The sequence below is a fragment of the Rattus norvegicus genome, chromosome 7 (genome assembly GCF_036323735.1).
Source record: "Rattus norvegicus strain BN/NHsdMcwi chromosome 7, GRCr8, whole genome shotgun sequence".
NCBI lineage: Eukaryota > Metazoa > Chordata > Mammalia > Rodentia > Muridae > Rattus > Rattus norvegicus.
The window spans coordinates 4,033,764-4,059,924 of NC_086025.1; the positions used below are offsets into that span (position 1 = coordinate 4,033,764).

At 37.9% G+C, this 26,161-nt stretch overlaps 1 protein-coding gene and 1 pseudogene across 1 annotated transcript; both read right to left on the reverse strand.

The window, feature by feature from the left end:
- Positions 1 to 4,585: 4,585 nt before the first annotated feature.
- On the reverse strand, positions 4,586 to 5,524 carry Olr943 (olfactory receptor 943). The gene has a single exon (NM_001001368.1). The coding sequence runs from the start codon at positions 5,522 to 5,524 to the stop codon at positions 4,586 to 4,588; it is 939 nt and encodes a 312-aa protein (NP_001001368.1).
- Or6c5g-ps1 (olfactory receptor family 6 subfamily C member 5G, pseudogene 1) lies at positions 18,309 to 19,243 on the reverse strand (annotated as a pseudogene).

A 26,161-nucleotide genomic window follows, 5' to 3' on the forward strand; every position in this document is an offset into this window, starting at 1 on the left:
TTTTTCCTTACTGCTTTTAATATTCTTTCTTTATTTTGTGCGTTTGGTGTTTTGACAATTATGTGACGGGAGGTGTTTCTTTTCTCGTCCAATCTATTTGGAGTTCTGTAGGCTTCTTGTATGTCTATGGGTATCTCTTTTTTTAGGTTAGGGAAGTTTTCTTCTATGATTTTGTTGAAGATATTTACTGGTCCTTTGAGCTGGGAGTCTTCACTCTCTTCTATACCTATTATCCTTAGGTTTGATCTTCTCATTGCGTCCTGGATTTCCTGTATGTTTTGGACCAGTAGCTTTTTCCGCTTTACATTATCTTTGACAGTTGAGTCAATGATTTCTATGGAATCTTCTGCTCCTGAGATTCTCTCTTCCATCTCTTGTATTCTGTTGGTGAAGCTTTTATCTACAGCTCCTTGTCTCTTCTTTTGGTTTTCTATATCCAGGGTTGTTTCCATGTGTTCTTTCTTGATTGCTTCTATTTCCATTTTTAATTCCTTCAACTGTTTGATTGTGTTTTCCTGGAATTCTTTCAGGGATTTTTGTGTCTCCTCTCTATGGGCTTCTACTTGTTTATTTATGTTTTCCTGGAATTCTTTCCGGGATTTTTGCGATTCCTCTCTGTAGGCTTCTACTTGTTGTCTAAGGGAGTTCTTCATGTCTTTCTTGAAGTCCTCCAGCATCATGATCAAATATGATTTTGAAACTAGATCTTGCTTTTCTGGTGTGTTTGGATATTCCGTGTTTGCTTTGGTGGGAGAACTGGGCTCCGATGATGCCATGTAGTCTTGGTTTCTGTTGCTTGTGTTCCTGCGCTTGCCTCTCGCCATCAGATTATCTCTAGTGTTACTTTGTTCTGCTATTTCTGACAGTGGCTAGACTGTCCTATAAGCCTGTGTGTCAGGAGTGCTGTAGACCTGTTTTCCTCTCTTTCAGTCAGTTACGGGGACAGAGTGTTCTGCTTTCGGGCGTGTAGTTTTTCCTCTCTACAGGTCTTCAGCTGTTCCTGTGGGCCTGTGTCTTGAGTTCACCAGGCAGCTTTCTTGCAGCAGAAAATTTGGTCTTACCTGTGGTCCTGAGGCTCAAGTTCGCTCATGGGGTGCTGCCCACGGGCTCTCTGCAGCGGCAGCAATCAGGAAGACCTGTGCCGCCCCTTCCGGGAGCTTCAGTGCACCAGGGTTCCAGATGGTCTTTGGCTTTTTCCTCTGACGTCCGAGATGTGTGTGCAGGGAGCAGTCTCTTCTGGTTTCCCAGGCTTGTCTGCCTCTCTGAAGTTTTATCTCTCCCTCCCATGGGATTTGGGTGCAGAGAACTGTTTATCAGGTCTGTTTCTTTCAGGTTCTAGCGGTGTCTCAGGCAGGGGTCCTGCCGCTCATGGGCCCTCCCCCAGGGGAGCCCAAAGGCCTTATACAGTTTCCTCTTGGGCCAGGGATGTGGGCAGGGGTGAGCAGTGTTGGTGGTCTCTTCTGCTCTGCAGCCTCAGGAGTGCTCACCTGACCAGGCGGTTGGGTCTCTCTCTCACCGGGTCTGGGAGCAGAGAGCTGCTGTGGGCCGGGATGCGTGGGTGTGGGACTTCCGGTAAACACAGAAAGTGCCCGGTCCTAGAGAAATTCTGCTTCCGTGTGTCCCAAGCTCACCAGGCAGCTTTCTTGCAGCAGAAATTTTGGTCTTACCTGTGGTCCCAAGGCTCAGGTTCGCTCGTGGGGTGCTGCCCAGGGGCTCTCTGCAGGGGCAGCAACCAGGAAGACCTGTGCCGCCCCTTCCGGGAGCTTCAGTGCACCAGGGTTCCAGATGGTTTTTGGCTTTTTCCTCTGGCGTCCGAGATGTGTGTGCAGGAACAGTCTCTTCTGGTTTCCCAGGCTTGTCTGCCTCTCTGAAGGTTTATCTCTCCCTCCCACGGTATTTGGGTGCAGAGAACTGTTTATCCAGTCTGTTTCTTTCAGGTTCCGGCGGTGTCTCAGGCGCAGGGGTCCTGCTGCTCCTGGGTCCTCCCCCACGGGAGCCCAGAGGCCTTATACAGTTTCCTCTTGGGCCAGGGATGTGGGCAGGGGTGAGCAGTGTTGGTGGTCTCTTCCGCTCTGCAGCCTCAGGAGTGCCCACCTGACCAGGCGGTTGGGTCTCTTAATATAATTTCAATATATCATTTTGAAATATAGTTTGATATAATTTACTTAGTTTGGATAAAGTTGAGTTATTAATTTAAAAATATAATTTTAAAACTAAGAAATCAAATGGAGTCATGGTGGAGCATGTCACTCTCATAAAACATCAGTTATTAAGTGAAAATTGCCCTACAAGATATCAAATGTCACCTGTGTCTTATTAGCAAGGCTGAGGCCCAAAGTATGCAAAACTGCACAGGCTATTACATTGACTATTTCAGAACTCCAGTTCTGAAAACACTGCACACCTTGAATGCAGGAAATAGAGAAAACAATATCAAGACACCTAGAGAACTTTCTGTTTGTTAAAATATTTCATAGTGCTGAAAAGTTTCATCTAGTCTTCAGGGGAAGAAATCCATGAATGATCTTACCCAACACTAGACACTTCATGCTGTGATACTGTCCTGCTAGAAAAGATGTGTCTACTTGTGCAATAGTGGCAAGACTATCTGGGATAACAAAACATTTTACAATTGGATCTGAGGACTTCTCTCCAGGATAGAATTCTGTATTTTGTGCTGTTATCATGGTCAAAAGTCAATGGATAAGGAAGTCATATGTGCAAGTATTTGAAATGGTCATATTACCAAATTCTTTCTACATGATTTTGTTTATACCCACAGACCTGCTGCTCTCAGTCTTTTTCAACATAGCTTTTTTTTTTTTTTAAGTGAGTAGCAGTCATTGGAAAGACACATAACTGGTCAATATACAGAGGTACTGGGTGTTCAGCCTGAAACTGGACATGTATTTTAGTCACAATCCACCAAGCATAAGGGAAACCCAAGAAAGAGGAGGTAGAAAGAATGTAAGAATAAGAAGATGGGAGGCATGCTATGAATACCATCTGATGAAAATGGCATGTCTATCACACTCATGGGGTCACAGGAGCTGTGGTGACCTGCAGAAGACTTATACAAGATCAAGTCAATCAAAATCCCAGCATAGAGAAAACAGGTGATCTCCAAATCCAACCCCTAAAAAGGAGCTATTGGCAGTGTATACCCAATGGAAGAGAGATTCATTGATTTTTAAGGATGTGGCCACTGGTAAATTCCCCATGCTCCAGAAGGTGACCTCACATTCATGAACATATTGGCAACCCTGAGTGAGTTATGAACAAACAAACAGTAAAAAGGCATGAGGTTGTGAGGGAATGAGTTGAAGAGAAGAAATGGGAGGTATAAAATTTTTATTATATACATGTATGAAATTCTCAAATATGAAAATTTCAAATTAAGTGGTTATATAATGAATCAATTTTAATATTATTATCCACTACCATTCATATATATATATATATATATATATATATACACACACACATATATGTATACACACACACACACACATATATATATATACACACATAATTTTATTGGTTAAGAGTGGCTAAGAGTGTTCGCTGAACTATTGACCATAAGGAACAGAGTTTGGATATCAGTAGTCACATAGAGTCTGAGCATATCCCATTCTTGCCTATAACCCAAGAACTGAAGAGAATAGAAAAAAGTGGAAACTGAAATATGGGAGCACAACAAAACTAGTTAGGCTTTGTTGATGCTGGACCTAGCTGAACTCCAGGTTCATTGAGAGATTCTGCCCCAAAAGAACAAGGCAATAGTGACAGACAGAAATGCCCAATACTCTAATCTGGTCTCCACATAGACATTCACATTCACACATATGTACCCGAACTCCTACACTTGCACACCACCCCAATTAAACACAAAAAGAAATAGCCATGATAAGACACACACATGACCTAAAGGAATATGAATGTGATACAATTTTTTAATCTAAATTAGAAAAGGATGATTGGAAAATGGTGCTCAATGAAACAGAGAAGAAAATAATAAAAAATGCATAACACCATGTGTAAATGAATTTTACCATTAGCATCATATTTTTTGAAGATAAACATAATGACCAAAACAAGTTCATGTTTCACAATGTGGTTATTTATCAAATGTTTTCATAACATTTACATTGATCCACGAATCTCCAGGAGTATGGTCCAAAGAAGAGAAATGTTAAACAATAATTACAGAGATTTAAAAAAAAACTTTCTATTTTTTAAAATTCAAGGAACTAGAAAGATGGATAAGGGGTTAAAAGTTAGCTGATTGTTCAAGTACAGTGTTGCAATTTGCAGCACATACACGGATAAACACACACACACACACACACACACACACACACACACACACATGCACACACTGCCTTAAAACAATCTGTAAATCCAGGGGATTCAATGTCTTCCATTGAGTATGAAACTTACAATAGTTACACAGAAATGTATGCAGGCATATAGGCAGGCAAAGTACCCTGTACACAAAAAAATACTGAGAACCAATGAGCTCATAATATAAAGTGTGTTTCCTACATTTTTGAGGGCACAGAATGACATTCATGTTAACCCGTCTTCATTTTTTTCTATTAAACATTACTCTATTAATCAAGTCCTTGAAGGCTTGTTTTACTTGCTGATTTCTTAAGGTGTAAATAAAAGGGTTCAGCATGGGAGCAATTGAAGTATTGAGAACAGCCACTCCTTTGGTCAGTGATGCTCTTTCATTTGCCGAAGGTTTGACATACATGAAAATGCAGCTGCCATAAGAGATGGAGATGACAATCATGTGAGAGGAACAGGTGGAGAAAGCCTTTTTCCTCTGACTAGCAGATGGGAACTTCAGAATGGTGCTGATGATGCAGATGTATGACAAAATCACTAGAGCCAGTGTGAACAACAGAGTGATGGAAGCACAATAAAGACCAAATGCCTCTAAATGCTTTGTATCTGAGCAAGACAGTTGTAGAATAGGAGAGTAATCACAAGAGAAGTGATCAATGGTATTGGAAGCACAAAAATCTAACTTGAGGATAAGCATGATTAAAGGGAAGATGCTCAGAAATCCTGCCAGCCATGAGGTGAGGACAAGAAGTGTGCAGACTTTCTGATTCATGATGATAACATAGTGCAGTGGCTTGCAGATGGCAACATAGCGATCATAAGACATAGCTGTTAGAAGAAAGAACTCAGACACTCCCAGGGAAAGGAAGAAATATAACTGAGCCAAACAGTTGTTATAGGAAATGGTCTTCACTTTAGTGATTATTGACTCCAGAAATCTAGGGATGGAAACACTGGTGAATATAATTTCTAAGAAGGAGAAATTCTGGAGGAAGAAATACATAGGAGTCTTTAACTGGGAGTCCAGCAAGGTGAGAATGATGATGGTTAGGTTTCCAGTGACACTTAATATATAAGCAATAAATAAAAGGATGAAGATAAGAATCTGAACTTCTGGTGTGTCTGATATGCCCAGAAGCACAAAGTCAGTTATCCTAGAGTGGTTTCTCATACTGATTTATTGGTCATAGAATCTACTGATAAAAAGAAATCAAAGTTTAACCATATGTGAAAGGAACAAAAGTTTAAATACTGTTGTTAATATATTCCAGGAAGCAAAGCAATGGAGCATTTCCAATTTTCCAATTTCCTCTCATCCTTTTAAACAAAAAATATCTTAATGAAAAGAAATATTTTTGTACATGGGTATTTAAAGCTGTGTTGGGCAATTATACACAAACACAGTACATGTGGTTCTAATTTCTACATGTGTAATGTACTTTTGCACTATAGATTTATAAAACAATGTTTTAATACCATCTTCGTTTTTAATATAAAACATTGATTTTTTTGTTTCACATACTACATGCTTTCACAACTGAATATAACATTAAATTTCAAACTTCAAAAATATTTCCAAACTTCTATAGTTTAGTAGTGGAAACTGGGCACATGATCATATTTACTAAACTTAATAGCTGCCATGCTTATTTTCAAAATTAATATGTTTTATTTTAAAATGGCTATGGAAGAAAATATGTTTGCAAATGTAGAAATTCTGATAGACTTTCTTTTATTATAAAAACAAGTCCTTAGTTTGTGAGAATTAAAACATGGGCCAGGGAAAAGAATTAAACAGGGCCAGGAATCAATATCTATTTTCTATGAATTGTGACACACTTGTATGATTTTAAAATTATTTTACTAAGTTTATTTGTGATTCTATCTTTAAAATTTCTTGAGGACAAAAGGAACTCAAACAATGGGTTTCTTTTTCTTCATCTCAAAGTGATTGATGTCTTCCTTCTCAAAGAGTTACCAGAATGAATAAAATTATGTATTGGAATTATTTCTCAGAGATCTACTCTCTAACCTATATGACTTCCATCAGTCCTATTATCTCCTGATATTTAACAAACACTACAGAATCTATGGTGTAACATGAAATTTGTTGTACTAGTTTCTGTTCTGTTAAGTTCAGCAAGAGAAAAGTACTAACACTGATGATGGATATTACTCACATTTTCATATTTTAGTCTTCCAGTTCTCCATGATTTTTTATTTTTAGAAATATACATTTTCATCAATAGGCCATCAAAAATGACAAATAACTGTTATGTAAGCTACATGATAGTTAAAATATAATAAAATCTAAATTTGAAAGTAATAAATATGTTTAAATTATAATTTGGAGATCCTTGCATTTTTCCAGTAAATTAACCTTTCATGGTGGGATAAAATTTTTTTTCACAAATATAAAATATACTGTTTAGTATTTATGGCAATACTATTCAGATATAGTACCACACAGTAGTCATCCATGGTTTAATTTCTGCCACTTAAAAACATAAAAATTAGCATTCATATTATTCTTCAGAAGATTGTTTTGTCATTCAGGTCATGCTTGCCTCTCTTCATAACACCAAAATTTGACATAAAAAATCATACCTGGTGAACTACGTCTGAGGATGCTAACATTCCCTAGAAATGAAAGTAAATGTACCTTGAATCTCTTTGATCACAGACACAGAATGTGATATGTACATGCTATTGTTATCCTTGCAATTCTTTAAGAAATTGAAACAACTGATACTGTTTTAAGACACTGGAAGGTAAAACATTTTGAAAGTCTCTAGGTAAGATAAAATTGAAATCTATACAAGCATAAATACAACTTTACCTTCTCTGAAAGTCTATGAATCCCTGCTTTACCCAACTAAAGACAAGAAGAATGCAAGCAGAATATTGAGACATGGATGTCATGATGCATGTTTCTTGAAAACAACACAAGATAAAGAAATAGAGCAAAAAGTGTACCAATCAACTGGTAACATCTAACTTCACTTCCCTTTGGTCAAGCAATTCTCTTTAATGAGTGTATGGACTCAGTCTATGCCCAGGAGATAATTTATTCTCATTCATTTGGGATTATTTAAACCCAGGGAAAAAAGAATCACCCAATGATGGTTTTCTTTGACAGTCTTATTGATATTTTACTGATTAGTAATTTCTGACAGTGTAGGGCAGAATAGGGAACTAAAGAAGTATTTGTATTAACATCTTCAAAAGTTAGACTTGTACTTTGCCTTTGTTTTCTATATTTTAACCATAAAATTTATATGTGTTCTACCATATAAGATCCAGAGCTAAAATAAAATATACTATATTATACCAGATTGTTTTATGTATTCAGCAAACATAGCTGCACGCTATTATAATTTATGCAATGTAACGAACACAGACATTATGAATTTTATAAAACAAAACATCACCCAATACTCTTACTTGGTTTTCCAGTTAACCCTGAGTAATTAGTGTCATTTCTTATCAGAGTATCTTTTTAAAAACTGTATATTTGTAAGAATTTCATGGAATGTCCAATAAGACTTGTGTATAATTTATTAATTTTATCATTGGTAAAGAGTAAGCCCCTTTCCTCCAAAAAGTAACGCCTTAGACAGAACGCCATCAATGGCAATCTTAAATTTGTGATAAGGATACTGAAGTATAAGCTCTCTGGAACTGATGGCTTCTGGTGAGGGATTGAGTGGTAAATGAATGATTCAATCTTCTTTAAGGTCTGTCCACAAGGAATTTGATCATGGTTCAGGGAGAATATATGCATCACAAAATGGATTTCTTTTGTTAGTTTGTTTTGTTTTGTTTTGTGTTTCTTCTTCTTTCTCTGCTTTGTCTTCTTCCCCTCGTTCTCCTCCCTCTGCCCCTCTCCTCCATATCTCCTCCTTTCCCTCATCCTCAGCATCCTTCTTCTTCTTCTTCTTCTTCTCCTTCTTCTTCTTCTCTTTCTCCTTCTCTTTCTCCTTCTCCTTCTCCTTCTCCTTCTCCTTCTCCTTCTCCTCCTCCTCCTCCTCCTCCTCCTCCTCCTCCTCCTTCTTCTTCTTCTTCTTCTTCTTCTTCTTCTTCTTCTTCTTCTTCTTCTTCTTCTTCTTCTTCTTCTTCTTCATATTCTTCATCACCTTCTAACTCCTCCTTCTCTTCTTCCTCCTCCTCTTACCCAACTCTTCCTCCTACTTTTTTCCTCCTCTTCCTCCTCCTCCTCCTTTCCTTCTCCTTCTCCTTTTCTTTTTTTTTGAAATGAAGTTCCACAGGTGAGGGGTGGTTCTAGGAGGACTAGGATGTGAGGGTACTTTTGAGTGCAGGACGGGAAATTCCTTAATAATCAATAAGAATATAATGAAAAAAGAATAGGGTTAGATTCTCATTTCATTCACTTTTAGATCTCTGTTAGCACACAGCAGCATGAGTAAATAAAAATTGTTTAATGCCTTAGAAATTTAGTACTGTACTTTACCTTTGCAAAAAAATGGACTCATGAAATCACAGCAGCTATGCTTGACTATGCAAGACATATTATATTCTTGGATTGGGAGGCATAGCAGTTCCTGGGGAACAACCAGCTGATAATTTTCTGGTTCTATTATTATCACTACTCCATTTTATGGAAGAGTTTTTTCACATCTTCTTTAGTTTCAATTTTAAAAATTTGGTACCATTCAACAGTGACACTATCTGAACCTAGAGTTGTATTTTTATGAGGTCTTATCTACACACTCAAAATCTTTAGTAAACATAGTTACATGCAGATAACTATTTCATCAGTGAGATTTGGAGGATGTGTCATAAGAAACTTGTTCATTTCATCAAAGTTTTGAATTAAAAAAATTAGCTATGAGCTATTACCTATATCTCATATACAACAGTACAAAATAATATTTTCATAAAAACATGAGAACTCAAACATTTTGCATCTATCTACACACACACACACACACACACACACACACACACACACACACACACAAACACTCACACATTATATACCAATTAAAAAATAAAATGAAAGTGTGGACAGAAAGCAAGACTTCAATCAAAAATAACAGATATTAAATCTTGTAATTAATATCCCAGTATCAAGAACATATGGTGGTATGATGTCCTAATGACTTTTGTAACACCATTACAAGAGTATCATCACTTGTATTCCACATAGCCACTCTACTTAGCTGATACTACTTACTGCTTGCATCAATCCTGGGAAGACATTCTCTGTTACTATTCTGTCTAACTCTGTTTCGGGAGCCTAATAATTCCACCCAGTACCTGGTTATTAATGATCACTCTTAAGGTCTACTAGAAAAAATATCAAATAGGACAGAAATAAACATAAAATAAACAGATTAAAAGGAAAAGGAGAACCAGAAAGCTTGATATTGCAGAGAAGGTTTGAGATGAGAAAGATACACAGGCTTGATCTGCATTGGAACATAGACCCTACTCATCTAAGTGTCTAACTTGTAAAAGGAAAATAACTGAGAATTTACTGATCCTAGAAAGATAGACTAATGAAATTCTATTGGAAATGACTCAAGAAGCCAAGGTCCCTTACTGGTCTAACTGCCAAACAATCATAGTGCCAAGCAATGTGTAACAAGAAAGTGCCTAAATAAAGGACCTGAGAGACCATAGTGTTAAATTGTAGAAGTGAAACCCAGATTGCATTTGAGACCCTAAAATGTTGGAAAAGCCAGAACCATGAGATATCTGCTAAAGAAAGGTACACACTGGAAGTTGGACCTGCCTAACAGAAAATGTATGTTGCAATCAACTAAGCTGAAAGGATAAAGCTGTTGCAGCCCTGAGAAGCCCTTGGTCCTGTTATGGCTGGACCCCCCAGTTTTGGGAATGTCAGGACGAGGAGGCAGGAAGGGGAGTGAATGGTGTGCGGGAACGCCCTCATAGAACAAGGGGGAAGGGGATGGGATAGGGTGCTTATGTCCAGGAAATCAGAAAAGGGAATAACTTTTGAAATGTAAATAAAATATATCCAAAAATTAGGAGATAAGGTCTTCTTGAAAGAGTTGAGTCATCTGGGTATTGGAGGATTTGAAGTTTCAAAAGCCCGCCATGTTCTCTCTCTCTCTCTCTCTCTCTCTCTCTCTCTCTCTCTCTCTCTCTCTCTCTGTGTGTGTGTGTGTGTGTCTGTCTGTCTCTCTGCCCCTCTCTGTCTCTGTCTCTCTGTCTCTGTCTATGTCTCTCTGTCTCTCTGTCTGTCTCTATCTGTCTCTGTGTCTTTCTCTCTTGCACTGACTCTCTGTATCTCTTTCTATCTCTCTGTCTCTCTCATTCTGTCTCTCTCTGTGTCTTTGCATCCCCCCTTACCTGCTCAGCACCTTCTATAACAACATACATGCCTACTTGTCACTGTGCTCTTTCCAAAATGATCATGGTCAAAACCTCTGGAAGTGTAACTAGGCCCCTATTCAATGCTTTTGGCTGAAGTTGCCTTAGTCATGATGTCTCCTCACAGCAACCGAACAGTAACTAAGATACTGGACATGTGTAGGAACTACACAATAGCCTATACAGAAAAAAAATATTTATGTTCCTGTTTTTCAAGATCTTTTTCAATTTATTGGTTATTTCATTTATTTACATTTCAAATGTTATCCCTCTTCCCAGTTTCCTATCCTCAAACTCCCTATCCTCTACCCCTACCCTCTCCCAACTCCCCTGAACTTCTATGACAGTGCTCTCTTACCGCCACACCTACCCACTCCCTCCTTACCTCTTAAGCATTCCCCTATCCCGAGGCATCAAGCCTCCACAGAACCAAGGGGTTCCCCTCCCAGTGATGCCCAATAAGGCAACCCTCTGCTAGATATCCAGATGGAGCCATGGGTTCCCCCATGTGTACTCTTTGGTTAGTGGTTTAGTCCCTGGGAACTTTAGGTGGTCTGGTTGTTGATATTGTTGTTCTTCCTATGAAGCTACAAAACCTTACAGCTCCTTCAGTCCTTGCCCTAACTTCTCCATTTGGGGCCCCCTGTGCTCAGTCTGGTTGCTGACTGTCAATATACACATCTTTGTTGGTCAGGCTCTCATGGGACAACTATACCAGTCTCCTGTCAGTAAGCACTTCCTGGCATCAGCAATATTGTCTGCGTTTGGTATCTGCATACGGGATGGATCCCTAGGTAGGGCAGTGTCTGGGTGGCCTTCCTTTTAGTTTCTGTTCCACTCTTTGTTCCTGCATTTCTATGGAACAGGAGAAATTCTGGATTGATATTTTTGTGGTGGGTGGGTAACCCCAGCCCTCAACCAGGGGCCATGCCTATCCACAGTGTATGGTCTCTAATGTTCTAGCTCCCCTTTCTTGGGTACTTCAGCTTATGTGCTCCCAGTTGGGTCCTAAGAAACTCCTGGGTCCCTGACATCTGGGACTTTCCAGTGTCTATTCCCAGGTCCCCCACCACCACTTCTACTTACCTCTCTTCAAATTCTTGACCCTCAATACTTTTCCCCACTGTCTCTTCCCACACCAAAATTGCACCCCCTTTATTCTTCTTCCTCCTCTCTCCCTCCTCGGTCCCTTCCTCCATCTACTTCCTGGATATTATTTTCTTCCACCTTCTGAGTTGGATCGTAGCATACACACTTTGGTGTGATCTTCATTTTTGTTGGGTTTCATAAGGTCTATTATTTGTATCGTGAGTATTTTAAGCCTTACTTTTTGCATTTTTTTGAGATTGTGATACCTCACATTCTTTATATGGAGAAATAATTTCCATGATAAAAATAAGTGAAAGAAATTCATCCCCACTGCAAGGTCAAAAGATGATCCTCTTTGCATTTAATTAATTAATTATTTATTTATTTATTCCCAACATAACATTTCTGTTTACATTTGAGAATCAATGTACCCTGATCACACTCCCCATTCCTGCCAAGTCCACACCCAAATTTGTGCTCTACCCCACCCCAAATAAACCACCAACTCTAATTTGTATTAGAGCATCAGCTCAATAAATAATGGTCAAATTCCCAGTGGCCAGCACTTTAAAGAAAACTGAGTCCTTCCACAACCCTGATAATTTGCCCTCAGCCAGAAGCCACAAAGTATGAAGAGCCACACTTCAGCATCTTTATAACAATTTTTAAGTATTCTCTTCAATAACTTCCTATATGTACTGTTTTCTTCACTTTGAGGAGCAAGGGGTTGTCACAGAAGTCTTCAGTTCTTTCATTTTCAGTTATGAGTCTTTAGACATTGATAACACTGCAAAAGAAGCTTCCCTGCTCTCAGAAGCCAGCAGTATCACATGTCATGGATTTCCGATCCCAGTCCCAATAGCTTTTATGATATGGAGTCTCAGAAGCCTTTGTGGCCAGCAACCCACAGAAAAGTGGCCCACCTTTAGCCATGGGATCTTCCTTTTAAATCCTATGAGTTCTGGAAATGCCTTTCCACCTGCCAGGATACTATTTTGAAACTCTTTTTGCTATTTTGCTGTTCTTTGGATGGTTTTCAAATCTATAAAGCAAACAAGGTTAGGGCGATGGGGCAGGGTCTCTGGACATCCATGTCCATCCATTCTAAGCAAGTGATAGACTTCATACATCAGCAGCTAAGGGATGCTAAAGTAAAACATGTATGAATGTCTGAGAGAGCATGAAAAGATTTGTTTCCTCAAGAAGTAGAGGTGGACATAGTAGTAGATGAGACACACAATCTCAGTTAGATGAGTATACTCCCTGTACACCTGCTATTTGATTTCCCTTCCTCTTCCTCAGACACTGACATGAAGCACCCAAACATCTTGAAACCTACAATAGGCTCGAGCCTGAAATCCCTACATTAACATAGTGACACTGAGAACTGAGAAAGAGAAGACTTTGAATGCCTACGTTTCATTCTTGGTTGGGGGAGCAATTATTTTATTAATGGTTTTTACATAATATCCTCTACAGAATAAATATTTCTGTTCCTGGTTTAAGGTATTCTCAATATATATATATATATATATAATAAAAAGCTCTGTAACTTTTTAAAAGTATAGAACATTCAAGTATTTCTTGGTATGTGTCCTAGTGCTTGGCTTCCTTTTTGAATTCCCATTGACATGATTGTAACAAAAATGCCTCAGAAGCAAGTTGATGATTAAGACTTAGTTTATTAGATTTTCCTTTCACTACTTTTCTCAATTTTACATGAATTTGCCTAGCAAAATGTGAGTGTAGTGTTACTTTTGATAGTAATGGGCAAATTCAATCTTAAGAATCAATAGCAGTGTGTCTAGAAACAAATCTGTTTAAAAGAGAAACGACTATACTCAATTTAATAAGAAGTTAATAAATAGTATTATTTAACCTATACATGGACTTTGTTTTCCACAAACTGATAGGAAGACCCCATTGCTGGAGACACCTGTATATCTCATTGAACACATAAAAACCAAACTCTTGCCTAGTTAGAGCCTTCACCTCTATAGACTAGTGTTCATAGAAATGTAAGTATCTTCATGTGGTACAGCTATAGAAAAAAGGTAAACACTAATGAAACTATCAACCCTTTGCTCTGCAGTGGTGACCTGCTTACATAATACACTGATGCAATAGTGACATGTGCCTGCATTTGATTTAAGCCCAATTCCAAAAGATGGAAACCATAACTGATACGGGCAATATGGTCAAAAGAGCTTGAACTATATTGGCCATATCTTAGAGGAAAGTCAAATACTGTTTTTTTCTGCTAGACAATAGCAATGTGATGGCTCCTATCAATATTCTGTTATACACTGTTCCATGTAATTTTAAATACACACTTTCTCCATCTAGGTTCAGGGACTAGCAGCCATCTGCCTGTCAGTCTTGCTCAGTCATCACCAAGAACCTTCCTCTTACAGTAGAAGATAACAAATATAGAAAACCACAAAGGATAATGGACAGAGAGTAAGAGACCCTCGGACACTCAACTTTTAATGGGATGTCTCCATCAAACACCCTTCCTCAGGACTCAGGGAACCCTGCAGAAGAGGACACAGAAATATTACAAGAGGATGGAAGATACTAGGGAAACAATGTCTTCAAGATACAGCAGGCTGATATACATATAAACTCACAGAGTCTGTGGCAGCATGAACAGAGCCTGCACACAGATGAGCCAGATGGGGTCCTAGGAATAAGAAGAAAAGTGGGCATGTTCTCCCATCTTTAACCAAGAGGCTATCTCCCTCTTGTCAGCCACTCAAAAAAGAAAAAACAAATCTGCTCCAATAGAGTATCATTGGGTATACAAAAACACACCTAAGGGCAGGAACCATGCCCTGCAGTAGATGGCCAACAAAGAGAAACTCAATGTGATGTTTGGTGATATTATATCTCAAAACTTTTAGTGAAATTTTTTTACATAACAGATATTTAAATATTGTTTCCAATTTTGTGTGCTTAGTGGTTTGTTTGTCTGTCTGTCTAGTTCGTTGGTCAGTTTGTTGGTTAGTTGTTCAGTTGGTTGGTTGGTTTGATGACTGATTTGTTTGCTAAACTGAGAGAAAAAGAATGTTTGAAATTATATAGGCAGGAAACGTGTAAGAATCTTAGAGGAGGTAGGGACCATGATCAGAAAATGTTGTAAGAGAAAAAACTATTGTCATTAAAATATTAATTAAATAAGCATGTAAGCTTGGCATTAGAGTGACAGAATAACAGCACTAATATTCATTTAAAGGGGATTTCTGGTGCTGAATTTTCTTAATCTTAATTTCCTTAATCTTCAGGTTTTTTAAATGCAATAATAATTTCACTAGATTTTCTGAGAAGTCAGTGACATTATATAAATAATTTTTCATTATGTAAATGTTGCATACAGCCTCCAAAAGCTCACTGTAGTAATTTTGTAATATTTCCTTCAAATGAAATTAATTAACTTGGGGAAGGATGTTCACAGTAGCTATAATTTATAAAAGGTACTACTTATTCTAATATCTGTAAACTTAATCTTTAACATCATTTGGTTCTTCAAAAATTTTATTATTATTCATAAATTAGGCATTATATTCAGAGAGCTTATGTATTATGCACCAACCTACATGGCTATCAAATGTCAAATAACTTACATCTTCTATGAAAAAATGTATTATCTATAAGAACTGCCCTTTACAACCTGTATTTTAATTAAACACAGGCATAGAGTAATTTCTACTTCTAATCAATAGAAAGTTAGTTTTTATATACTAAAACAAAATATGCAATTCAATGTAAATTTAATATAGCATTTCACAATATAGTTTGAGGAAATTTACTTATCTTATGGAAGTTGAGCTATTAATTTTAAAATACGATGTTAAAATAAGAATTCAACTGGAGTTATAGATAGACTATGTAACTCCCAGAAGACATTGGTTGTTAAATAAAAATTGCCCTACAAGGTATCAGATCTCTCCCTGTGATTTATTCATAAGGATGAGCCCCGAGGTCTGCAAAAGTACACAGACTATTACCATTTACTTTAGTCATCCAACATAATACATGATAAGAACTCCAGTTCTGAAGACACTTCATGCCTTGACTGCTGGCACTTTAGGAAATAGAGAAATCAGTCTCAAGATACCCAGATAATTTTCTTCTGGCTACTAGTTTTCATTGTGCTGAAAAGTTCCATATAGACTGCTAGGGAGCAAACTCATCAATGACTTTACGTAGCACTATATATTCCATGCTGTGATACTGTGTGCTAGACAAAAATGTGTCCACTTGTCTAATAGCAACAAGATTGTTTGGGATAAGTAACAAGTTTATGAATAGATTTGAGGCCTACTTCACGGAACAGAATTATATATTTTTTCTGTGAACCTGAATAAACCTGGATAAAAGGTCATAGATCCAAGTCGTTTTAAATGGCCATGTTGACAAATACCTTCTAAATCCGTAGTTTCTCAATCTTCCTAATGCTGTGCCTCTTTAATACAGTGGCTTGCATTGGGATGAAACCACCCATAAGATTATTTTTTCAGTACTTCATAACTGTAATCTTGCTACTTTTATAAATCATAATTAAATTTCTGTGTTTTCCGAAGGTCTTTGGTGATCACTGTGAAAGTATCATTTGATTCCTAAATGACCTACACTTTGAGCACCTCTACTCCAAACATGTATGTTTATACCCATAGAACTGAGTTCTTCTCAGTCTTTGTCAGAAGAGCTTCTTTTGTAAATAAGCAACAGTCAGTGGAGGGGTGCATAACTGGCCAAAGCGCATAGAGTGACTGAGTGCTCAGCTAGAAATGGTCATCTATTTTAGTCAACCTCCACCAAGGCTGACAGAACACCAAGAAAGCGGAAGTGGAAAGACCATAAGGACCATAAGATGGGAGGCATGCTATGAATACTGTCTGTTGGACATTACATGCCTACCACACTCATGGGGTACAAGATCAAGCCAATCAAAATCACAGCACAGAGAAGGGGGATAATCTCCAGAACCCGCCCCTTACTAAGGAGCTATTGGTAGCGTAGAGTTGGGTGGGAGAGAGAGATTCATTGTTTTATGAGAATGTAAACACTGGTATATTCCCCATACACTCCATGTATTCTCACATTTATGACAATATGGGGATCACTAAGTGGCTAATAGACAGACAAACAAACAAGACATGGAGGGGATAAGGTTGGGAGGAGGTCATTGGAAGAGAGAATCTGTGGGTTGATATAATTCACTTTAAACACATATGAAATCATAAAGCATGAAAAAATTAAATGAAGCTGTTATGTAATGAATCAAGGCTGAAATCACAATCTTCTATCATCTTCTGCATATTCAATACATAGATATAAATTACCTCCAATTTCTATACAATTTTATAGCATCCAAAATGGCTTCGGTAGCATTAGAATTATCTTATTACTTTGCAATGAGTGTGTATCTTAGTTTTCCCATTTTATAGAAAGTATTTGTATTAATTTGGCTGAAGAGATGAAAAAGCAAATCTTTTAAAAGCTTCCTAAAAACACAAGCCATTTAAAATTATTTGGAATTTTTACATACCTTCCATGTATCATGAGATACTTAATGTATGATCTGTTCTCTGCCACCAGACTAAGGGACTAATGTATTTTAAAAAATTTACAGTATACATGACATGGGAGATGCCCAGTTAAGAGTGCTTGCTGTACCATCATGAGGAGCAGAGTTTGGATATTAGTAGCCACATAAAGTCTGAGCATAGTCCCGTTCTTGCTTATAATCCAAGAACTGAAGGAAAGAGAAACAAGTGGACATTGAAACAAGGGAACAGAAACAAAATCAGTTGGGCTTGTTGATCAAAGCTATCTGAAATTTAAGTTCAGTAATAAGAGTTTCTGGCTTAAAGAAAGCAGGAAAGGGGGAAAGGGAGAGACCCCAATACTGTCCTTTGACCTCCATACACACAGGCATGTATATCACCCATATGTTTGTGTGTGAAGAAAACACAAGCATTAACATCATATGATTGGAAAGAAAGATACAATGAAAGCAGGTTCTTATTCCAAAATACAGGTATCTATCAAATGTTCCATACCATTTCACAGTGATTCTATCTCCTCCATGGTGGAATGCTTCAATACAGAGTAAATAGTAAATAATGCCCATAAAGTTTTAAAGAAAAATATAACACAGTTACTTTCATATCACAAGGAAAGTTCAGGGATTAGAGTGGTGGCTTCAAGGTTAAAAGTTCTTCCAGTTCTTTGTGAGGACACTGGTGTGATTCACAGCACCAATATAATGGATCACAGCTATTGTAACCCTATACTTAGGAGACCCAATGCCCTTTTCTAGCCTCTATGGGTACAAGACTTTCAACAGGTATACAGGAATATACACAGATATACAAGCTGCCAAATAGTCATGCACACAATATAATTTTTAAGAAGCTAAAACCAAGGTGATCATAATATAATTAAAGTTTGATTCCTCCATGTTTGAAGAGGTGCAATGACATTCATGATAACCAGTATGTTCATTTTTTCCTATCAAACACTACTTCATTAATCAAATCCTTGAAGGCTTGTTTTACTTGTTGATTTCTCAAGGTGTAAATAAAAGGGTTCAGCATGGGAGCAATTGAGGTATTGAGAACAGTCACTCCTCTGGTCAGTGATGCTCTTTCATTTGCAGAAGGTTTGACATACATGAAAATGCAGCTACCATAAGAGATCGAGATGACAATCATGTGAGAGGAACAGGTGGAGAAAGTTTTTTTTTTCCTCTGACTCCAGATGGGAACCTCAGAATGGTGCTGATGATGAAGATGTATGACAAGATCACTAGGGCCAGTGTGAACAGCATAGTAGCAAATGCAAAGTAAAAGCCGATTTTCTCTAAACACCATGTATCTGACCAGGAGAGCTGCAGAATGGGGAAGTAGTCACAGCAGAAGTGATCAATGACATTCAAAGCACAAAAATCTAACTTAAGATATAGCACGAGCAATGGAATGATGATCAGAAACCCTCCCAACTATGAGGTGAGGATAAGAAGTGTGCAGACTTTCTGATTCATGATGACGGTGTAGTGCAGTGGCTTGCAGATGGCAACATAGTGATCATAAGACATAGCGGTTAGAAGAAAGAACTCAGACACTCCCATGGAAATGAAAAATAACTGAGTCAGACAATTGTTATAGGGAATTGTCTTGACGTCAGTGATTATTGACTCCAAAAACCTAAGGATGGAAGCACTGGTGAATATAATTTCTAAGAAGAAGTTCTGGAGAAAGAAAGAAATAGGAGTGTTTAGCTGAGAATCCAGCAAGGTGAGAGTGATGATAGTTAGGTTTCCAGCGACACTTAACATGTAAGCAAGGAATAAAAAGATAAAAATCACAACCTGAAGTTCTGGTGTGCCTGATGTGCCCAAGAGAACAAACTTGATGATCACAAAGTGGTTTTCATGCTGGCTTTTTTAAAAAAAATCTAATGATTAAAAATTTCAAATAAAAATTTAATGTAAGAGAATTAAAGTTTAAATATTGATTTATAATAGTCAATGAAGAGAAATGATATCTGCTTACTCCTATTTAACAGAAACCATCTTGTTAAATGGAAAAAAATATTTATACATGTATGTATAAAGCCCCTTCAACAATGATAAAGACAACTCTGCATACAGTCATAATTTATATAAGTGTAGGATACCTTTGAACTATAGACTTGTGTGACAATATTTTAATAGTATCTTCATTTTCAATATGAAACAAGTTTTCTGATTTCACATATTATATGCTTTCAAGACTGAATATATAACATTTGATTTCAATTCTATTACTATTTCAAAACTTCTATAGTTTATTGGCAGAAACCCAAGCATATTTACTGAACCTAAATATCATGCTTATGTGTTGTTTTTATATTTTTGGTTATAATCCTAGCCTTTAATGCCTGAGCCATCTATCCAGCCCAATATCTGTTATTTTTAAATGACCAAGGATATAAATGTTTGTAAACTCTTAAATGAAACTAGATTTTCTTTAATTATAAAACAAATTAAGCCGGGTGACTGTACCACAAGCTTTTAATCCCAGGACTCAGGAAGCAGAAGGACAATCTCTACTAGTTCAAGAACACCCTGACTGTTCTAGCTAGGGTTACACAAAGAGACTCTATCTTGCAACAATACAAAAAGCAAAAAAAAAAATACATTTTGATTTGTGACCATTAAAACATGGGCCAAAGAAAATAACTAAGCAGAGCCAGAAATAAACAAAACTATTTTCTATAAATTCAGAGACAAATATTATTTTAACTGTTTTTACTAAGTTTATTTGTGACTTCACACCTAAACTTTCTTGAGGACATAGGGAACTCATACAATTTTTTTATCTCTAATTATAATAGTGCCATCCTTCTCATACAATTATCAGAATAAATAAAATTATCTACAGGATTTACATTCTCAAACCACTGAACTCTACTGTAATCTTTACGACTTCTATCACTCCTGTTCTCTCCTGATAATTAAAGACTTCACAGGGTCTGTGGTATAAGTTATCAAAGCTTTTTGTGCTGTGCAGTACAACAAGTCATTAAGTGCTGAAGCTGAAAATGAACATTATTTGTCTTTCTACTCTAGTGTTCTGTGTCTCCATGTTTTTATTTCTTTAAGAATATACATCTTTTCCATCAAAATGTCGTCAAAACTAATGGATAACTGTTACACGGTGTACAAAATAGTTTAAATATATTAAAAGTAAAATTAACATTAATAAAAATATTTAAATAATAATTAGAGTATCCTTATTTTTTTCAGTAAATTCATCCTTTCAATGATGGATAAGAATGAATTTGTCCACAAATATTAAACACACTGTTTAGTATATACGGTAATATCACTCAGATATAAAGCCCTACAATAGTCAGACATGACTTAAATTCTGCCACTTAAAAACTAAAAATAAATATATTCATAATATTCTTCAGAACACGGTTTTGTCATTTGCTCTTGCCTCTGTTTATTGTACTGAATGTTGCCACACTAAAAGGTACATGTGGAATGTCTTCTAAGGTTGCTAACGGCCTGCCTCATTTTGAAGTGAAAGAAATGTACCTGTAATCTTTTTTATCATTTCACAGAAACTGGATGTGCTATGAGCATGCGATTGTCACCCTTGGAATTATTTAAGAAAATGAGACACCACGAGCGAACTTGAGCCCCGGGACCACAGGTAAGACCAACTTTTCTGCTGCAAGAAAGCTGCCTGGTGAGCTTGGGACACAGGGAAGCAGAATTCCTCTAGGACCGGCACGTTCTGTGTTTACCAGAAGTCCCACACCCGCTGATCCCGGCCTGCAGCAGTTCTCTGCCCCCAGACCCTGTGAGAGAGAGACCCAACCGCCTGGTAAGGTGAGCACTCCTGAGGCTGCAGAGCGGAAGAGACCACCAACACTGCTCACCCCTGCCCACATCCCTGGCCCAAGAGGAAACTGTATAAGGCCTCTGGGCTCCCGTGGGGGAGGGCCCAGGAGCGGCAGGACCCCTGCCTGAGACACCACCAGAACCTGAAGGAAACAGACCGGATAAACAGTTCTCTGCACCCAAATCCCGTGGGAGGGAGAGCTGAACCTTCAGAGAGGCAGACAAGCCTGGGAAACCAAAACAGACCGCTCTCTGCACACACATCTCGGACGCCAGAGGAAAAAGCCAAAGACCATCTGGAACCCTGGTGCACTGAAGCTCCCGGAAACGGCGGCACATGTCTTCCTGGTTGCTGCCGCTGCAGAGAGCCCGTGAGCAGCACCCCACGAGCGAACTTGAGCCTCGGGACCACAGGTAAGACCAACTTTTCTGCTGCAAGAAAGCTTCCTGGTGAACTCAAGACACAGGCCCACAGGAACAGCTGAAGACCTGTAGAGAGGAAAAACTACACGCAAGAAAGCAGAACACTCTGTCCCCATAACTGACTGAAAGAGAGGAAAACAGGTCTACAGCACTCCTGACACACAGGCTTATAGGACAGTCTAGCCACTGTCAGAAATAGCAGAACAAAGTAACACTAGAGATAATCTGATGGCGAGAGGCAAGCGCAGGAACCCAAGCAACAGAAACCAAGACTACATGGCACCATCGGAGCCCAATTCTCCCATCAAAACAAACAAGGAATATCCAAACACACCAGAAAAGCAAGATCTAGTTTCAAAATCATTTTTGATCATGATGCTGGAGGACTTCAAGAAAGATGTGAAGAACTCCCTTAGAGAAGAAGTAGAAGCCTACAGAGAGGAATCGCAAAAATACCTGAAAGAATCGCAAGAATCCCTGAAAGAATTCCAGGAAAACATAAATAAACAAGTAGAAGCCCATAGAGAGGAGACACAAAAATCCCTGAAAGAATTCCAGGAAAACATAAATAAACAAGTAGAAGCCCATAGAGAGGAGACACAAAAATCCCTGAAAGAATTCCAGGAAAACACAATCAAACAGTTGAAGGAATTAAAAATGGAAATAGAAGCAATCAAGAAAGAACACATGGAAACAACCCTGGATATAGAAAACCAAAAGAAGAGACAAGGAGCTGTAGATACAAGCTTCACCAACAGAATACAAGAGATGGAAGAGAGAATCTCAGGAGCAGAAGATTACATAGAAACCATTGACTCAACTGTCAGAGATAATGTAAAGCGGAAAAAGCTACTGGTCCAAAACATACAGGAAAAACAGGACTCAATGAGAAGATCAAACCTAAGGATAATAGGTATAGAAGGGAGTGAAGACTCCCAGCTCAAAGGACCAGTAAATATCTTCAAAAAAATCATAGAAGAAAACTTCCCTAACCTAAAAAATAAGATACCCATAGACATACAAGAAGCCTACAGAACTCCAAATAGATTGGACCAGAAAAGAAACACCTCCCGTCACATAATTGTCAAAACACCAAACGCACAAAATAAAGAAAGAATATTAAAAGCAGTAAGGGGAAAAGGTCAAGTAACATATAAAGGGAGACCTATCAGAACCACACCAGACTTCTCGCCAGAAACTATGGAGGCCAGAAGATCCTGGACTGATGTCATACAGACCCTAAGAGAACACAAATGCCAGCCCAGGTTACTGTATCCAGCAAAACACTCAATTAACATTGATGGAGAAACCAAGATATTCCATGACAAAACCAAATTTACACAATATCTTTCTACAAATCCAGCACTACAAAGGATAATAAATGTAAAGCCCAACATAAGGAGGCAAGCTATACCCTAGAAGAAGCAAGAAACTAATCGTCTTGGCAACAAAACAAAGAGAATGAAAGCACACAAACATAACCTCACATCCAAATATGAATATAACGGGAAGCAATAATCACTATTCCTTGATATCTCTCAATATCAATGGCCTCAACTCCCCAATAAAAAGACATAGATTAACAAACTGGATACGCAACGAGGACCCTGCATTCTGCTGCCTACAGGAAACACACCTCAGAGACAAGGACAGACACTACCTCAGAGTGAAAGGCTGGAAAACAACTTTCCAAGCAAATGGTCTGAAGAAGCAAGCTGGAGTAACCATTCTAATATCAAATAAAATCAATTTCCAACTAAAAGTCATCAAAAAAGATAAGGAAGGACACTTCATATTCATCAAAGGAAAAATCCACCAAGATGAACTCTCAATCCTAAATATCTATGCCCCAAATACAAGGGAACCTACATAAGTAAAAGAAACCTTAATAGCTCAAAACACACATTGCACCTCACACAATAATAGTGGGAGATTTCAACACCCCACTCTCATCAATGGACAGATCATGGAAACAGAAATTAAACAGTGATGTCGACAGACTAAGAGAAGTCATGAGCCAAATGGACTTAACGGATATTTATAGAACATTCTATCCTAAAGCAAAAGGATATACCTTCTTCTCAGCTCCTCATGGTACTTTCTCCAAAACTGACCATATAATTGGTCAAAAACGGGCCTCAACAGGTACAGAAACATAGAAATAATCCCATGCGTGCTATCGGACCACCACGGCCTAAAACTGGTCTTCAATAACAGTAAGGGAAGAATGCCCACATATACGTGGAAATTGAACAATGCTCTACTCAATGATAACCTGGTCAAGGAAGAAATAAAGAAAGAAATTAAAAACCTTTTAGAATTTAATGAAAATGAAGATACAACATACCCAAATTTATGGGACACAATGAAAGCTGTGCTAAGAGGAAAACTCATAGCGCTGAGTGCCTGCAGAAAGAAACAGGAAAGAGCATATGTCAGCAGCTTGACAGCACACCTAAAAGCTCTAGAACAAAAAGAGGCAAATACACCCAGGAGGAGTAGAAGGCAGGAAATAATCAAACTCAGAGCTGAAATCAACCAAGTAGAAACAAAAAGGACCATAAAAAGAATCAACAGAACCAAAAGTTGGTTCTTTGAGAAAATCAACAAGATAGATAAACCATTAGCCAGACTAACGAGAGGACACAGAGAGTGCGTCCAAATTAACAAAGTCAGAAATGAAAAGGGAGACATAACAACAGATTCAGAGGAAATTCAAAAAATCATCAGATCTTACTATAAAAACCTATATTCAACAAAACTTGAAAATCTTCAGGAAATGGACAATTTCCTAGACAGATACCAGGTATCGACTTAAATCAGGAACAGATAAACAAGTTAAACAACCCCATAACTCCTAAGGAAATAGAAGCAGTCATTAAAGGTCTCCCAACCAAAAAGAGCCCAGGTCCAGACGGGTTTAGTGCAGAATTCTATCAAACCTTCATAGAAGACCTCATACCAATATTATCCAAACTATTCCACAAAATTTAAAACAGATGGAGCACTACCGAATTCCTTCTACGAAGCCACAATTACTCTTATACCTAAACCACACAAAGACACAACAAAGAAAGAGAACTTCAGACCAATTTCCCTTATGAATATCGACGCAAAAATACTCAATAAAATTCTGGCAAACCGAATCCAAGAGCACATCAAAACAATCATCCACCATGATCAAGTAGGCTTCATCCCAGGCATGCAGGGATGGTTTAATATAAGGAAAACCATCAATGTGATCCATTATATAAACAAAATGAAAGAACAGAACCACATGATCATTTCATTAGATGCTGAGAAAGCATTTGACAAAATTCAACACCCCTTCATGATAAAAGTCCTGGAAAGAATAGGAATTCAAGGCCCATACCTAAACATAGTAAAAGCCATATACAGCAAACCAGTTGCTAACATTAAACTAAATGGAGAGAAACTTGAAGCAATCCCACTAAAATCAGGGACTAGACAAGTCTGCCCACTCTCTCCCTACTTATTCAATATAGTTCTTGAAGTTCTAGCCAGAGCAATCAGACAACAAAAGGAGATCAAGGGTATACAGATCGGAAAAGAAGAAGTCAAAATATAACTATTTGCAGATGACATGATAGTATATTTAAGTGATCCCAAACGTTCCACCAGAGAACTTCTAAAGCTGATAGACAACATCAGCAAAGTGGCTGGGTATAAAATTAACTCAAATAAATCAGTTGCCTTCCTCTATACAAAAAAGAAACAAGCCGAGAAAGAAATTAGGGAAACGACACTCTTCATAATAGACCCAAATAATATAAAGTACCTCGGTGTGACTTTAACCAAGCAAGTAAAAGCTCTGTACAATAAGAACTTCAAGACACTGAGGAAAGAAATTGAAGAAGACCTCAGAAGATGGAAAGATCTCCCATGCTCATGGATTGGCAGGATTAATATAGTAAAAATGGCCATTTTACCAAAAGCAATCTACAGATTCAATGCAATCCCCATCAAAATACCAATCCAATTCTTCAAAGAGTTAGACAGAACAATTTGCAAATTCATCTGGAATAACAAAAAACCCAGGATAGCTAAAGCTATCCTCAACAATAAAAGGACTTCAGGGGGAATCACTATCCCTGAACTCAAGCAGTATTACAGAGCAATAGTGATAAAAACTGCATGGTAGTGGTACAGAGACAGACAGATAGACCAATGGAATAGAATTGAAGACCCAGAAATGAACCCACACACCTATGGTCACTTGATTTTTGACAAAGGAGCCAAAACCATCCAATGGAAAAAAGATAGCATTTTCAGCAAATGGTGCTGGTTCAACTGGAGGGCAACATGTAGAAGAATGCAGATCGATCCATCCTTATCACCCTGTACAAAGCTTAAGTCCAAGTGGATCAAGGACCTCCACATCAAACCAGACACACTCAAACTAACAGAAGAAAAACTGGGGAAGCGTCTGGAACACATGGGCACTGGAAAAAATTTCCTGAACAAAACACCAATGGCTTATGCTCTAAGATCAAGAATCGACAAATGGGATCTCAT